The sequence below is a fragment of the Micropterus salmoides genome, unplaced genomic scaffold, assembly GCF_014851395.1.
Source record: "Micropterus salmoides isolate LMB-PRFRI ecotype aquatic unplaced genomic scaffold, ASM1485139v1 Ms_hic_scaffold_16, whole genome shotgun sequence".
Classification (NCBI taxonomy): domain Eukaryota; kingdom Metazoa; phylum Chordata; class Actinopteri; order Centrarchiformes; family Centrarchidae; genus Micropterus; species Micropterus salmoides.
The window spans coordinates 13,871,587-13,889,311 of NW_024040707.1; the positions used below are offsets into that span (position 1 = coordinate 13,871,587).

The 17,725-nt window shown below is 44.0% G+C and overlaps 1 protein-coding gene across 1 annotated transcript; it reads right to left on the reverse strand.

Moving 5' to 3' along the window:
• Nucleotides 1-616: 616 nt before the first annotated feature.
• LOC119906038 (proline-rich transmembrane protein 3) lies at nucleotides 617-16,693 on the reverse strand. The gene is made up of 4 exons (XM_038723513.1): nucleotides 15,674-16,693; nucleotides 7,743-8,642; nucleotides 7,317-7,634; nucleotides 617-4,853 (listed from the first exon to the last, which is right to left on the reverse strand). The coding sequence occupies exons 2-4, from the start codon at nucleotides 8,584-8,586 to the stop codon at nucleotides 2,839-2,841; spliced, it is 3,177 nt and encodes a 1,058-aa protein (XP_038579441.1). The 5' UTR covers nucleotides 8,587-8,642; nucleotides 15,674-16,693; the 3' UTR covers nucleotides 617-2,838.
• Nucleotides 16,694-17,725: the final 1,032 nt, after the last annotated feature.

Here is a 17,725-nt window from a genome sequence, read left to right on the forward strand (position 1 = left end):
GCAGGTTCCTCCAGAGATTCATGGAGGGAAAAAGCGAGTTAGAAACTAAAAGCAAATATGTAATAGATGAAATATATAATATATAATATATATATTCTTTTATCACCTGTGATTTGTCTTTCTGTTATCTCACAGTGGTGTTTGGTTCCTGGTGCAAACATGCGAGAGGCTGGTAGGTGAAGAAACAGACTACTTCTTATATCCTTTATTTGTTCTATAGGGCCTAATTGAGGTGAGCAGACTGCTGTGCTCGTTCCGGGCACTGTCTCCCTCCCCAGAGCTGAAGAAACTAGTGACAGAAGTTCAGTTTGACAACATGGCGAATGGTTTCAGTAATTTGATTTTAAAGTATTTCCTTCCATGTGCAAAGGTTAGATGTGTTTGCCTGTATATGTTGGAGACTTAAAAAGAAAACAGAGGAGATAAAAACAGCTACTATTTTTTTTATTGCTGTTTTTCCAGGAAAAGTTAATGACTGGAAGAATCATTTCACTGTTCAACAGAATGAACAGTTTGAAGACTATGAGAAGATTAAAAACAATGATTTTCAATTTTGCACAGTTACATTCTTAAAAATGTGTGAAATACTTAAACATTAATAATAATAATAATAAGGTTGTTTGAAGTTTTCTTGTTTTTATTTGATTCCAGACATGTAATGCAGCAAGAATTACAAGAACAAAAGTTAGTGAGCAAAAGAAACAAATTAATCTAACACTGTACTCCTGCACTACAGATTGGAGGGGGCACATTGATTGTATTTTCTATGGCACGTACTGCTTTGCGGAGGGGACAACACTGCGGGTGCTGGAGGTGCCACCCTGGTCATGAATACAAGAGGTAACGGCGAGTACTGATACAGTCAAATCTTACGGTTTCATTGGAATGTATACAACAACACAAGGCCATTGTACTGGAAATACTAAACAAGTCAAGCATCTCACATCACTGGGAGGTACTGCTAGTGACCCTGAGGTAACCGGAAAAGAAGTCATGGACTGGCTCTCACCAGGAACAGAGGCATAAATTACATTTTATTCTGAAATGATCCATAGTGGAAAAATGTAAGACAGAGCAGAGGGCCACGGGGCTACTTTCAGGATCACCAAACATATTCAAGTTAACTCAAGTTGACTAAATATGGTTCTATGTGAAGTGCTTTGTCTGTTTCTTTCCAATACCTTTATCATAATATAATGACAAATAAAAAAATAAATCAAAATCCTGCCGACCTTGGCCGTTAGTTATTCATCACGCAAAACCTGCATCATTACAATCCTGAGCACAGCCCAGGAAGTCCTTGACATAACCTCTGCGGTCAAGTATCTACTGTCACAGCTCTGCATGTCCTCAAGAGGCCACAATCTGATGTCAAAATAGCATAACTGTCTGCACAGCTCAGACACATAAGAAATACCACTTTAGATAGATTGTCTTTCACAGTAACAACTACAGCTATGTTTCAAATACACCTTTATTCATGAACATCAAAAATAACAGTATCTACATTGTTGCTTATACATCATATATTTGAAAGATAGTTTCCTCTTGAGTATTAAAATACTTCAATCTAGTGCTCAGGCTTATAGTTAAGTGCTCTGTTATTGAGTTACGTCTAGTATAAGAGATCTGAGGTTCATGCCAAGCCAGTCTTGTGGGGTGCAGCCCTGCAAAGCTGTGTAGCCTTTTAATAGTTAACATATCAAACAGTCTGAATTGATTCAATGCAACTGATAGGATCATGATTATGTTTAATATTCTTATTTCTGTAAAAATGCAGTCAGAGGCTTTAATTGTACATATTTATTAATTGAAAAAGCTCTGTCCTGAAGCAAAATAACAAGATGAAATGCATTAACCTCACAGGTGAAAGCCTGAATCTCATTTTGAAGTCTGACAACTTCAGCTACAGTTAAAAGCCTCAGCAACACTTTCACTTGTAAGCATGTGTTTGCATGTTTCTGGCTGTTGTTTACTGCCTGCCTCTTCGTGTAACCAGCTTCACATTAACATACAAGGCAGACTGGACAACAGAAGCATGTTAAGAGCTCAGAAGAAGTAATCCCTAGCTGAGTCATTATGATACGGATGGTAAGACGCTATAGAGAGTTAACCCAAATTATGGGTTTATGGAACCATATAAATAGCACAGAACCAACCAAGGTTATGTATGGCACATCTTTACACCACAAAGCAAATTGAAATATGGAAGACAGCAAATAAACTCTATGAAAGCAATAACATTCACAATTGTTGATATGCAGACTTTTTTTTTCACAGAAACAATAGAAATGGGACATAGACGCTTAGACACACATTTGCCTTTTACCTTTCAAATGTATTGAAACTCTCAGTGGTGCTGTTCACAGACAGGAAGTTGAATCTATTTTATGGATTTAATTTCAACCCCAATCGCAAGCAGGCACCTTCTAAAGAGCCATTCTTAGGACTTATTGAAATGTATGTATAGTCCCAATTTACTTGAAGTTTTACCAGTGTTATGCAGGTGTGTGTGTGTGTGTGTGTGAGAGAGAGAGAGAGAGAGAGAGGGAGAGAGAGAGAGAGAGAAACAGGACAAGAAAAAGAGGAAGATAATGTATGTGTGAAAAAGAGAGATGGGAAGAGTTATGAGTGTGCTGTGTTGTTTATCTGTGCTGGAACTCCTAGTTTTACTCCCAGAGTAAAAAAGTATACCATATCTGTTCCAGCTAGGTGATATCATTTTCCCTCTTCTAAAAATAGTTTTTAGGCAGTTCAATGATACAACTTTCACAATAAGTCTTTGTAAAATGGGTGTTTGATGTGTGCGGCCATTGGTCCTCATGTCCGAGTTTTAGTTCATAAATCAATAATTTCACTGCTGACACTAGCAGTGTCGTCATGTCTGCTGACCTCCAGGTAACTCCGTGACCCCACTGGCTTCCCGCCCCTCCCCCTCACCCTCTCTGAGTCCGGGGTGATAAACGGCCGTGTATCGTCAACGCCATCCTCCCCGAGTTGCCCTGTTGACGTTCTGGAGGGACGAAGTGACACAGGGCAGGACACTGATGAAGGAACACTTCCTGCTGTGTTTCCTGCCCACCGGTGACCCTGGTGAGAGGGCGTGGGGGGAGCAGTCACCTGCCTGCTAGGCACACTGCTGAGAACGCTGCCCCCCAGTGGCATGGAAGACTCTGTTGGGGCATCGCTGCTCTCAGAAAGCAGCTGAGGATCACTGTTCCTGCGGAGCCAGGGCCCCTGGCTGACCCCTGAGCCTGGGGAGGGGGACTGTGAGGTCGGGTTCAAAGGATGAAACAAGCTCCCTCCTGTGAGCAGGTGCTCCCTGTGCAGAGCCTCGTCAATGCTGCGGGTCAGGTCAATGGGAGATGGGGGCCTCAGATCAAACTCATAAAGAGAAAGGGAAGTGTCCCTATCCTGATCCAGACTGCCACTCACTGAGCGCTGTGGAGGCCGGCCCAGCGCCTGCAGTCTCAGCAGGGAGCCTGTGGAGCCGTCAGATATGCCTCGTTCTGCAGAGTGGCCCCTATGGTTGCGTCCCCTGTTGCTGTCTTTGACGCAACGTGGCTGAGCGGTGGCCTGCTCGTGGTTCTGGTTTCTGATCAGACTCTTGCTGATGTCAGCTCCAGGACGCTCCTGGCCAGCCCAGTTGTTAGGCACCTCCCCTGGTCCTCCTCCTCCTCCCACCCCATTACTGTCAGACTTTCTACAGGGCTTCCCCCTCAGGCTCTGGACTATCTTCGACCAGCAGGTATGTCTTTGAGTGGACCCTACAGATTGGCCAGGGGACGGCAGGTCACCTGCTGCTCTGCCATCTTGTCCAGCCTCCTCCCTTCCCCGGCAACTCCGAGGCCTCCAGAATACCCAGGAACCAAGGAGTAGGAGGGAGAACCCCCAGGCCAGCTCCAGGAGCCGAGCCCAGAAGTGCACTACCCACCATCCCCAGTTGAAGCTCGTCCAGCTCCCTAGCAGTCCATAGAGCCATAAGGTGGCATGGACATGGAGCCCACAGCACAGTGCCCCCAGAACTGCACACACTGCCAGCACTCTCCCCAAGATCACCCCTGTCCTCCTACTCCCTATCCAAGCCTTCCTCCCGGACTCTTCAGGGACTCCAGGGTGAGGAATGGGAGGGCACCGTATACGTGGAAGGACAAAGCAGAGGAAGCCCAGACAGAGAGCCAGGCCCCAGCACAGGGACAGGACCTGTAGGGTAACAGGCACCACAGGGGACAGGGCTGGGGAAAGCAGATCAGCTGCCAGCAGCAGGGTACACTGCAACACAGCCAACACAGCCACCAGAGGTGGACGCTCCAAAGTTGGAGGTAATACACTTACTCCTGCCACCCTCAATGCCAGCAGAGCCAGGGCAGCCTGTGTCCACACCAGCAGGTGTAGAGGCAAGTTGTAGAGGGCCATAACGGCGGGGCGAGGGAGGAATTTCCGTGTGCCATAGGGGTCAATTAAAAAGAGAGCCGCCCTAAGGCCTCCAGCCACAAACAATAGCGCATTGGCGAGTGCAAGAGCCCCCCGATGAGGACAGTTTGTACCAGGGGACAGGGTGAGGCCGAGAGCAGCTCCAGCAAACAGGAGGAGGAAGAGGCTCGCTGAGCCGTAGACATGCAGCTCCCAGGCAAAAGCTAGCGTCCGGCTCAGGTCACCCCAGTAGAGAAGTGTGCCATTAGCGGACGGACTGGCGCTGGGAGAGGGGGCTGGATAAAAAGTAGAGTGGGGGGCTTGGTGAGGATGTCCTAGGAGAATGGAGCGGTTCCTCTGAACAATACCAGCCTTATATGTGGGGCTTAACCTTGTTCGGGTGACAGGTACAACTCCAGTGGTAAGGAAGGAAGAGGTCCCTAGAAAAAGAGAAACAGAGTTGTGGTTTTCAGATTTTTGAATTTATGGAACCATATATAATAGTGAAATTCTTCCTAAATTCCATTTGTCTCTAAAGCAGACCAATAGTATCAGAGTACATGAAATACTATTTTAGAGCCACTAGAGGGGTGTAGATCACCAAAGTCATGAGCCAGAACCATCTGGCCCTCTTCAGTTCTTTGTTGTAATTTAATCAGTTCGGCACAGACACATTGTCCCAGGTCTCTATATATAATATAAATATGAACACAAGGTCTAATCAAATTAGCCGACTTGTACAGTCTTGATAACATCTCTCGTTTCAATATCCTACTTTGCTTCCATTCCTTTTTCTCTTTCCTCTCTGCGAGTATCCGATAAGTGTGTTGCTACCCATCAGCTGTAAAACTGTATCCCAAATCATGGCTTAGTATGGAAATGACAGACCTAAACCACAGACAGACAGAGCCCCTTTGAGCAAGCAGAAATGTACAGATCCCACATCATGTACAGTATATAATCAAAGGGAACTGCGCATGTAAAAATCCATCCAAAAACAAGGCACAATACATCAGTTAATACCAGCATACAGGGAGAGGAGAATGTCTACAAGCCACAGTCTAATCATCTATTGGAGTTAAAATGGAGCTGAAAGATGTTTACTTAATACAAGTGAAATATCAATTATAACCTGCACAAATCGTATGATAATTTGGATGCCATGCCACCACATCATCCATATTATATTTATAAATATATAAGACATTAGGCTGAGCAGAACATAACTGCGTAGTAATTGTGTGGCTTAATTGGATTAGATTATGTAATTCACAAGAACATCTACATTACGTAACACCAAACAGTGTCACAATGCATCCAGGAAAACTCAGTTCAAATGTGCAGTATTAAACAATATATAACTACCTCATAGGACAAGCCAACACCATGACAATGTGGCATCACATTATCCCTCTGTCACTCTCGCTCTCTTTCATTTTCTCATGCGCACACATACTTCTGTTTGTTCAAGGCACTCCACCTGATCCTACTGCCCCGGAAACACCCAACAGCATTATAATCATGGGGCCATTCATCAGAGTGCTTTGTGAACTACTCGACTATAAAAGATTAAGCACAGCGTAAAAACACATAACATACAAAAAATGAGGGAGCACCAGGAAATGATGTGAATAATACTACTTAAAGTATTTTATAGGATGACAACAAACATCAAATAAAATGACTGTGACCGATGAGAAACCAAGAAACAGTTGTAGCTAAAGGGTATCTATCTATAAGGAATTGTTTAACACGCACACCATTAAAACTTGATGGATGGAGGAACAACATGATCGGTGGTAAAACGCTACAGAGGCCTTAAAGTCCGTCCTCACCCTGTAGAAGACACCCATAAAGCTGACACACTGACTAATGCCTCACTCCAACATGTGTTTGACTTCCTGGCTCTCTCCCTCACTCCGTCCCTCCTGTCAGACAGACACGTTTCACTTTCATACTCACATAGGCGAACGCTGCCCACAGATCAGACACACTTCTTTATTTATATAAAGGTATGTTTTACTTCCTTCCCTCAAACTTTTTTTTCTTCTTACAGGAGCAAGATCCAGACACATTCCAGATGTGCTGATCACATTACACAGCTGGATACACTTACCCCTACCCTTGAGTTTTCGCTTTAACACACAATCACACACATACAGGACTGCTAACACTGCTTTTTCTGTCCACATGTTGCAGTGAACTAAAAAACAAACATCCTGTTCCATCTCATAGGACGCATAATCATATGTTAATCACCCAGATACCAAATGTGGACAGATATATACATGCAGTACACATTGGCCGTTAAAACTTTCAATGACCTGCCCAGGAACCTACTTGACGACTTTAAATGTGCTCATGGAACATGAGTCTGAAAAGTCATTCAGATGTTGTTCCCTGGTATCTTAGAGACTGGCTCATGTGTCCCATGTGTCATGCTTTTCCTTTTCCATTTACTTTTTTTTTTCAGCTCCCCACCCTACATCCCTTTCTCTGTGCATCTGGCTTTCATTACCATCCCCACTCCCTGCTTTTCTATGCCTGTACCTTTCTTCAACCACACTTTCACCCAACCCATCTACTCTCTCATCTGTATTCCCAACAGACTCTTTTTCAGACCCTACTTTCCTCTTGTCTATCTCTCTGCTTGGCTGCAATTCTCCCCGCCCCCTCTTCAATCCTGCCTCTCACCTCCTGCTCATACTTGCTTTGTCTACCCCCACACATTACCACCCCACTTTCCATGGAAAAGTGTCTGCTTTTTCCCTCCTTTGAAGCCTTTTCCAGATTCTTTCAGTAAAAAAGTCCCAGCTGCACAAATAATTCTATTTTAAATTATCAAAGGATAAAGCACACTCTAAAATGAGTGAAATACAGAGCACAAGACCCTCCTTTATTACCTGTCCTTGATGATTGTAGAGTTGGACTAGCTGTATTTCTTCCTAGATATGCTGTTTTGTTGAGTGAATTTGTTGTTTTGGAAGATGTGCTCACAGCTCCCTGTGTAGTAGTAAGCATAGTAGTAGTAGATGTGGTTGTCTGTTGCTGTGTCTTGGTGTTGGAAAGCGAACTGCTTTGGGCAGGAACTGGTTGTCCAGCAGTGTACGACTCTTTATCAACAGTGGTGGTAGTTGTCAGTTGGGGTAATGTCACAGCAGCAGAGCCCTGCTTTGGAACAACTCTGTGCACAACGGAAGGAGTGTTTGATGCCAGTTCACCTAAAAGAAAATGGTGAAAAAGACACATTTGTACACAGTGTAAAAACTTTGTATTCAACAGCACCCTACTTTCATGGAGCTTTCATTCTAACTTATTTGATTTCTCACCTGTCAGAGGTGGCGCCTGTGTGACGACAGGGAAAAGTGTGGCTCTTGTCTCAGTCTGTGGCGTCAAAGAGATTTTACTGGCTGTTGTAAGCGCAAACAGGTGAGGCTTCACAGTCTGGCTGTCCGGTGGTGGCGTTTTTAGATCAGAAATTCTAGATATCGCGGTCTGTGCTTGTGGCCAATACTGCGCCATTTCATCACCAACCGTTTGCAGAGGAACAGGTGAATCTTCCATCACAAGTGTCACTTTTGGAATACTACCTGATCCCAACCCCTGCAAATCATAATCCTCTGCCTCTTTGAAAGACACCTCTTCTGGATTTACTGCTGTCACTGGCCTATTACCTGCAGACTCAGCGACAGCAGTGGAGGCCAAAGTGGGCAGAGGTGGAGTTGAGCCTTTTGTAGTGGCATCTCTGTTTACAGAAGCCCTGATGAATGCTAAACTAGCTGTGTCAGTCCTGGGCCTGGAGGCAGTAGGATGAGGTAAAACTGGCCCGTTGCTAAGGTTCTGTGCAGAAAGGGCAGATATAAAAGAAGGAGTGGACTGTGCAGTAGGATGGGACATTCTTTGCCCCTGTTGCACTGCATTCGTAGTTGTCAGTCTGTCCCGGATTGTGGCTCTGATAGGCACATCACTGCGCCCTCTGGGAGGCAAAGAAGGCCAGAATCTATCAATCTGCTTCGTTGGTTTAGGTGATGAATTAACAGGCAGGTCCAGATGAGAGAAGGAGGGGGAGGAGCCAATGATGGTCTGGGCATCTGAACGATGGAGGAGGGAGAGGAGGAAGCCCAAGAAAAGGAGAGACATGGGAGCCATGGTCTGCCTCTGAGTGGTGAGCATTGACTGGTCCCTCTGGCTATCTTGTCAGTGTGTCACACCATCCTTCCTATGTGCTTCTGTTGACAGAGAAAAAACGGTAATTTTTACATTTCATGAAACAAAACAAACTACACAGGCACAAACACATAAAGCACTGTGGGTGTTTAAACACTGAGAAGCCTCATACTGTAGGTGCCGCTCAGATTCAATTGCAGAATGCCTGTTTACTTAGCAGCAATGGTCCATAACTAATTCAATTCATGAAATAATGTAAATCTATGATGATGTCTAATTTGGGGAGTGCGAGTCGTAGCCTTGCTGTCCTGATTCCGAGGGCAGGTCAATAAAATTCCCACAATGTTTTAGCAGCATGACACCCGCAGACACATAAGGTGTGGTAAAGTGTATGGTTTCCGAATGCATGGCACATATGCCAACACACACAAGACTTCAGCTTGTAAGTTATATAACAAGTTGCACCATCAAGATGATCAAAACCAAAAAAAACCCCAAAAGGAGTCACAGATGGTTTCATTCAGTGGCAGATGGACACATTAACGTTTTTCCTAAATAACTCTGCCATAAAATGTTCTTTGGATAAATATCAGTTTCTTTCTCCTCCAAAGTCTTTTGGTTTTTTTTGTTCCAAGCAGCGGGACTCTACTCCTGTTTCTGCTAGTTCTGTTTGAGTCATGGATGCCAAGAGCTGACAGCTGTAACACCGAGTGTGGTGAAGCTCAGAGAGCCAAGTGACACGGAGAGACCCCCAGGCCCTGGAGGATTACACAATCCTCTGAGTCGTCTAGCTAAACAGCTGCCAGGCGCATCCCCTCAACATGCACATCTTATCAAAAAACATGCCTTTTATTTTACTATTTGAGCCTTACATAAACCTCCCTTGTTCACACTATAGTCTCTACCTATGACTCACAGCGGGAGATAACCCTGGGTGTGCAGTCAGGATCATACTGAAACTTTAGCTGAAAGATTAGGAGGAAATGCACAGAAAATAGAAATCAGTGCCTATGGGAGAATTCATTCTGCTGCTTATGACTCATCTAGGGCCCATTCACAGCTGCAATGTCTAGAGATTGCTGCAGCTGCACAGCAGGGTTGGCATGTGCATTTTGTACACATGAACACACTTACGATGTGAGTAATCTGTGTGAGCATATGGATGGAAAAAACGTGTTTAAGTATGTGTGTGTGTGTACAAGGGGTCAGTCACCAAGCGGGAAGTCATACTGCAGGTATGCATACTGCAGGTATGTGAGAAAATGTCCACCAGTGCACAAGACATACAATCTCAGCTTGCCTTTGAGCTTCTATTCACCAATGTTTTGTTTCCCTGCTTACAAAGTGTTAGTAGTGTTACACAAGAGCCGCTGAAGAGAAACCATAGTCCAGTGATAGAAGTGGTAGTATATCTCCATCTCCACCCACTCACAGTAGCCTCAATGTTTATTTTCCTTCCTGTCTCATCCACCTCTTCTGCACTCAGTCTAGTAGGCTGTTGGCCAGTCCAACCTCTGATTAATCCCTGTTTTTCCCCTTTTTTTCTTTTCCTCTTGTCCCCCCGCTTCAGTTACTTCAACACAGTCCAACAGTATGTTTCTAGGTGAAGTTTGATAAGAGGGCACTGAAGAGAGGGAGATAAGGTGGATATAAGAATGCAGAGATAAGAACGACAAGTACACTCACAGAAAGCATAGGCGGAGGGGAAAGACATAGATGGAAGGGTGGAGAAGGTGGAGGCGGTATGGTGATGGTAATGAAGTTGACAGTGGAGGGTATGGTGAAGGGAGGGGGCGAGAAATGAGAGGGATTCTGTGACCAAAATTAAGACTGAGAGAAGTGGTGAGGGCTGTAAATTTGGAGGATGTAGAGGCTAGTTGATAGAAACTGACAACTGAAAAGTAAGAAGCAGAATATCTGAGAAAAAGTCATGTGGAAACCGTGTTTCAGGATTAACGGTTTTGTTATGGTCGGAGCACAGATATGACAGTTTGTCCAGGAAGGCATGCATAGAAACTGAGCCTGCTTCACCTTTCCTCTGAGGTTAACAGGCAGGTGCGCAGTCTCTGGCAGCCAGAGATAAACAACCTGACTATTGAGAAATGTCTTTTAGTAAACACACCACTATCTTGATCCAAAGTACTACAGCAATGCGTCAGCCTATGTGTATGTTCATATGTGTATGAAGGTAGGTAGTGGAGATTAATGACGTTCAAAAGGCCTTTGGCCAAATAAGCTTCAGTGAGAGGAGAGAAACACTCTGCTGCTGTATTGGAAACTGTCAGCATTAATGTTCTCTCCACACATGGGTCATAAGCACAAACACACAGCCACACACACACAGCAGTGTTCTCCCCAACGTGTTTTTATTGCCTACATTTAGACACTTTGGCTAGATGTTTCCATTGAGCTAATACAAATGGAGCACATTTAGGCTGATTGGCAGCTCCTCTAAGCAGTCTGAATTACAGGCCTGGAACAGGACACCATGTGTGTTGTTGGATTTCGTTTCTAACCGAACCCTACAAAGGCCAGATCAGTGTAATCAGCTGGTTTGGTGTTTGGCTTGAATATAAACGTTCATGCTCTCAGCCCACCATAGCACATCCTTGTATACTACATCTCCTTCAACAATATGTAAAATACAGCCACACTCAGACATCACGTCCCTCTGTGACTGTCCACAGGGAGAAGGCAGATGGGTACATGGGTCAGTCAAGAGTATTTTTATCATGTTCAACCCCTTGGGGCTGAGGGACACATCACTCTGTATTTCATTTGCAGTGGGGTTTGTGAATGTTGTATAGATGTCGTCACTCTCTCTTACACAATATGTTCTTTATGCAGAGCAGGAAATGCCCACGGGTAATATCCTAATAGTACAGCAGCAAGCAACAATCTGAAGATTACTGTAAACTCCTTGCCCACAGTATATAGACCTGCTGGTTACACAATAACATGAGTCAGTACAGCAGCAGCTGTTGCTAATCAGTTAATCGTAATCGCAATAGTGATGTCATGTCTACACTAATACTGAACTAATATGGCTACCTAATGTCCATACTGAACGTGGGGAGGCGGGGGTGGGGAGATTGGAGAATCTCCCTCTTCTTTGCAAATGTTCTCTCTTTTCTGGCAGATTCCAGGCAGTCTGGCAGAGCAAAATTTCCATTCATTTGAGTGAATATTTCCAAGGGCAGACATCAGACTATTTGTGGACAGAAGGATCTGTGTCTTTTCAACAAAGACTGGTCTAATGTACACTTGTCTCCATCAGGGCTGGGTATCAAACCTCTGTAATGACCGATATGTGTACTAAGCATTGGGTACGGAAAACAGTCAAGTACTGAAAGACTCACAATTTATCTCATTCTAGATTGTAATTTAAAGGCAAATAACTAATAATAATTAAATTACTGATTTTGTAGAAAAACAGCTAGCACACACTAGCATGCTCACAATGACAATGCTAACATTCTTATGTTTAGTGGGTAATATTAACCATGTTCACCATATTAGTTTAGCATATTAGATATTGCTAACATTCGCTAATTAGCACTAAACCCAAAGTACAGCTGAGGCTGAAGGAAGTGCCATTTCCATTGCAGGTATTTGGCCATAAACCAAAGTGCCAGACAAAATAAATGTATTCCTGATTATGGCGTTAGATGAAAAGTCAGAGGATCACCAAAGTTGCTAAATTCATCCTGAGGGAGACGTGAATGCCTGTACCAAATCAGTCCAGTCCATCCACCAGGTGTTGCAAAATTTCACTCATAACCACAAATGTTGACCTCATTGTGGCGCTAGAGGAAAAGTCAGGACATCAGCAAAATCATTAAGATTCATCCTCTGGGGACCAGGAATGCCCGTAAAAATGTCATGGCATTCCATCCAAAAGGTGTTGTGTTATCTCAGTCTGGACCAAAGTGGTGGATCAACCGACATTGCCAGTGCTGCTAGCATGGCTAGAAATGACGCAGCCCCATTTCCATCAGCATATGTGTGAATATGTGTCATTGCATGAGACAAGGTCATTTCTGTGACTGAGTCTCCAATACCCGAGTTGTCTCCAATGTCAAGGTGGCTCCAAGATTTAACAGTCAAAGTCACTCAAGCAAAGAGGATCTCCGCCAAGAGGAAAAGCTTGTAGATGAACGGGATGAACATGAGTGGGACAGAGGATAATAAGAAAAGATACAAATCTTTAAAAAACAGACAAGAAATTGACAGCAACAATTAGATTACAAGGCAAGAGAGGTCCTGTAAGACGGTTTCTGCAGTGACAGCAAGAATGGACAGACAGAAAGCAAGGACAGAGGAATAGTAAAGATGAACAGAGAGAAAAAGAAAGAGACTGGAATGGACCAGCAGAGAGCTGTGTGTCACTTTGGCCCTGCACTGCAACGGTTCCTCAATCCAACACAGCAGTTAAGTACTACTTGCCATACAGATGTATAACTTGTTTGTACTTCGCTATGTAGAGGGAGAGGTGAGACTGTGGAGCAGTGTACGTATGTGAATTTGTGTGTACGTGAGACAGAGAGAGAAATCGAGAGGTGGGGGGGGAATGGGAGAGGGAGTATGTGTGGTCAACTTGGTATGCGCGTAGTGGGGGTGGTCGCTGGTTTGACCGTTAAAAATTCCACACCTTGAAATAACATATAGATTGCAGACAGCTCCCTCAATATTCTCCTGTTTATGTAAATTATAGCTACCATATACAAATAATTTAATAAAACAGGCCCTTGACAATTCAGTTTAAATGATGCTGATTAATATATCGGGAGAATGAGGTGAAGACATGCATTATAGATTCTCCAGGATGTTTTCCAGGCAAGAACTTAGACTCAAGCTGTCCATTTAGCTTTTAAGACAAACCAAAGCCTGTTGAAGATGCCTCTCTCACGGCAGTGTACTGCCTGGGCGGGGGGGTCAAAGCTCCTGTGGAGAGTGACCGACCACACAGCGAGGTCATGCTATATGAAGAGAGGGGGCTCTAGAACCAATCGTGGATGCGTTTGATCCCCGGTTGAAGAGGATGTCCATCTTAAAAGTGCTGAGCATCATCTTTGACTGATGTTCCGCCTTCAAATCAAAGGCTGAAGGTCAACCGTAAAAGGGGTGAGGCACTTTAACTGCATTGTGACTCTACCACACACACACACATCTTGACAGACACAGGCCGCTACACTCGGGTAAAACACAGGCCACGAATATTGACATAAGCCAGGTGACAATGGAAAGAAAGTTTACCATAGAGCTTACATTGTCTACATGGATTCAGTGATAATATGGTTTGAGAATATCCAATCACACTCCCAGAAAACACACCCTGAGATATAGTAAGTCTGGTGACTAATTGAGACAGCTGCTAAACCATGTCAAGCCACAAAACACTTTCAGTAAAATAGATTACAGGCATCTAAGGTCATAACTGCTTGCCTGCTACAGGGAGCTAACCACAGCTCCACTTCACCCCAAACTCTCACTTTGTTACAGCTGGAGGCAATAAAATCACTGCTGTGTTTAGTGGTGTCTTGTGTAGCAATCACATGAATTTGCAAACATTGTATGTATATAAAAATAAAGTATTATGCTGTGCTTAGATATCCTTAGTGCATGTTTACAACTTACAACATTTTCTGGACTATTTGGTCTACCTGCCACAGCCAAAAAGATCCAGCGCCATAAATTAGTTTAAGAAGAGATCATGTCTAGTGCTTAGTGGTTTTTTGCTTCACTGTTATACTGATGTCTTGATTTATGTTTTATTTTCCACTTATCTGACAGTTCTGGACTTCTGGGAAGTATGTTATGTCTGCTGTTAAATGGATGGTATTATTTAACCATACTGCCAGTTTAAAAGCTTCTGGCCTAAAATATGGATGAATGATAACTTTTTTTACAAGATCGTCATTAATGTAAGCCATTTATAGGCTATATATACAGAGGCATGCAGTCATGGATCATCTTCTGTCCTGTTGCACCCTTTTAAACCCTCGCTTCTCTGTGAAGACACTATCAAAGCAGCCAATAAATCTCTTTTGAGCTGCTGTAAAATTGGATAGGGCTTTTTTCTCTTGTCAGTGGAACGGGGTGTGCTGTTTTTCTTATGAATCTGAGTTGGATACATTCAGAAGCTCTCCTGTTTGCTCTCAGGGAGACGCGTATTGACCCACCCGCCTGCCTCTCTGATGCGTGCATGCATTGGAACATGGTGAATCCAGAACAGGTGAATCCAGATCCTCTATGTACTGCAGCCCTTGTCCCTACATGTTGAGGTTGTAAATATACTGCGTAAACACACAGATACAACACATTACACACCTGCAAGCAGAGGCCAAATGGATAAATAGTGCCCCACATGTTGCAGTTTTACCAAAGCGCACCCATTTTTTCACCTCACTTTCCTGGTTGAGTCGCATGGATGGCGAAGTGGTCTACATGTGCCACACAAACTAACGTACTATTATTTTAAAGGTATTAGGCCTACTAATGATATGGTTACAGAACCAACGGGCACACCTTTACGTAAAATGCGTAAACAGAGCATATTTGCATTGAAAGGTGGATATATGTACTACGTTACGTTAACGTTATACCACCGTAATTGGCAAGTATCGTTCGCTATAAAGTGTCCGTGTAAACTTTGCCACCGTAAATGTCTAGGGTAGTTTTGGGATCCAACCAATAGCCAAGAGGGAACGATTCAAAGCTATTTTTTATATAAACAATCAAAACCTGACGTTATGCACCGTTGGTCACGGAGAGGAGTACGTTAAGGGCGTTACTACGTTACCGGCAGGAAGACTCCGCGAAGGCATCAACGGGCAAAAACCGTTCAAATTGCCAGTGACAACGTAACGTTGCTCAGCATACGAACCATGCAGGAAACCAAGAAAAGGTAGAAAAAGAGTAAAAGTACGACAATGAATATGAGTAGCCTGAATGAGAATAGCCTGTAAACCTGAACCAATGACCGGTGGCACAGGTAGGCTATAGCTAGAGGCAACGTCACGCGTGGACCACTGCCGCATAGCAGCCACTCCACAACTGTTATCACAAGTCCATCCGATAACAACAAACATACCTGCAGGTACGTGTGCCTCCTCTCCTATGGCGTCTTCTGCGGCAGCACAATGAATTGCCGGCTTAGCCAAAGGAAAAGAGTAACGTTAGTCCAGGTTCACCGCTTAGCCGCTGGATACAACTGCCTGTGAAAACTGCCCTCTTCGTATCGACACACAGAGAGGTTGCGTTCAGCAGCCTTGTAGTTACCACTGCCAGCTCTCTAGCCATGAGCTTCTAAGGAGATGTACGCCCCCTCCAACTGCTCTATCTCTCTCCACATCGCTCCCTCCCTCTCATTTTTTTTAACAAGCGGATAAACACGACTGCCTGCTACCCGCCAACCTACCGCCGGGCACGTTACGCAACAGCAGTCCGGCACGCAGTTTCAGACTGAGCACCTTGTCACCTGAGCCTGTTCAGAGACAGTAGGCTACCCAGTGGAAATATGACTACACCGGCACTGACATCACCACACAGCGTGCAGCGCCACTATCTAGGTTCAGTTTTTTTTTTTTTTACCTCCCTCATATTATAGCCGAAAATAAGCTCGTTATGCTCCAAACTGGCTTGTTAAAGTGGCCTGGTATAGGCAGAGAGAGGAGTGTCATGAGGAGGACGCTTCTGGCTGTGTGGTGCAGCAGCGGCGAGGACAATAAGCTGGGAACAGAGCCCTGCACGAAACTCTAGCTCCTTCTCCTCTCCTGCCCTCCAACCAGGGTTTGTAGAGGGAAGCGAGCCAGCCTGAGCCACGATGATACTGTTTCCTCATGATGCACCTTGGCTCAGTGCCTGGACCTACCCTTCACCCCCTATAGTCTCGATGTTTCACAAGCACAACGCTCTAGTTTGGGCATGTTGAGGCTGCAGATCTGGCCTGATTGAGCCCGAATGCTAATACTATTCTCTCAACTTGGAACAATCTCACTGTGTATCATTATTTCTCTCTTAAGTGTGTGCCACTCATTAGATTGTCCTCCTCACTGTACAGTCCCGAAATAACCTGTGCAGCTCAGAGGATTGCCCTAATGCCATTACATTACTACTGAGCCAGCAGGGGAGACACTGACAGGTTTGGACAGGAAGAACGGGACACTTCACGCTGCACATGGATTATGACTAATATTCTATAGGTTGGGGATAAACGATAAAACTCTACGTATTCAAAGACACACACCAAATAGAGACAATTAGGGAATGGATGTTTGTGTCAAATCTTTGCAAGAGATGTCGTGTTATTCATATTTTTAGCACATTTAGGCATTTTGTGTGTGTGTGTGTGTGTGTACATGCACCTCTAATCTTGCAGTATTTATCATATGAATTGATTGTTATCCAGTTATGTATCTGCCGTAATATGATTACTGTAATCCCCATTCCCAGAAGTCTTTCCCGTTGCATAGGTGCCCTCTACTCTTGTCTTGAATGTTGAACAAGGCATTGTTTAAAACAATGGTTCTCAAAGTGGGCCCCTTGAGGGTGTTCCAGGGGGTCCCCAGCAAAAAGTGGAATAGTTTATTTTCATTTAGTTTGATTCCATCCATAAGTAACACAATGACAGAATGTATGACTACTTGGGTCACAGGTTTCATACACTTTCTGTAATACAATATCTAAAAGATATGGGTCTGTCTAATTTGTGTCAGTTTAGGGGTCCTTGATGTGAAAAAGTTTGAGAACCACTGGTTTAAAATAAAAGAAAGCTCAACACCGAATAAGACATAAGTGAGATATTTGAGCTTTGGTTGTGCCATGTTGCTTCTCTGAATAAAATTAGACCTTTCTTTCAAAATGAATGCCCTGACATGAAGCGACTTTGTCCTCCTGTCCCTGTCTTCAACTGTGTTTCAAATTAGTCTTAAAACAAGTGCTCACACCCCCATTTGTGTCAAGCAGTTTGATAGGTGACCTCCCCAGGTGTGGTCCCGTTTGAGTGTAAGCATATGATTTTCATAATATAACTATAATTATCCCATTGGTCATCTCTGTCCTTTGTGCTACACTGAAAAACATGTCTTTTTGAATTAAATCATTTTCAATTATCTCATAACAGAGAATAACATAACCCAAATTA

Coding starts and splice junctions, on each gene's coding strand:
- LOC119906038 (XM_038723513.1), bottom strand. CDS start 8,586: ATGCTCACCACTCAGAGGCAGACCATGGCTCCCATGTCTCTCCTTTTC. Junction 7,635..7,742: donor ACAGGCGCCACCTCTGACAG/GTGAGAAATCAA, acceptor ATTTTCTTTTAG/GTGAACTGGCATCAAACACT. Junction 4,854..7,316: donor TCTACAATCATCAAGGACAG/GTAATAAAGGAG, acceptor CTCTTTTTCTAG/GGACCTCTTCCTTCCTTACC.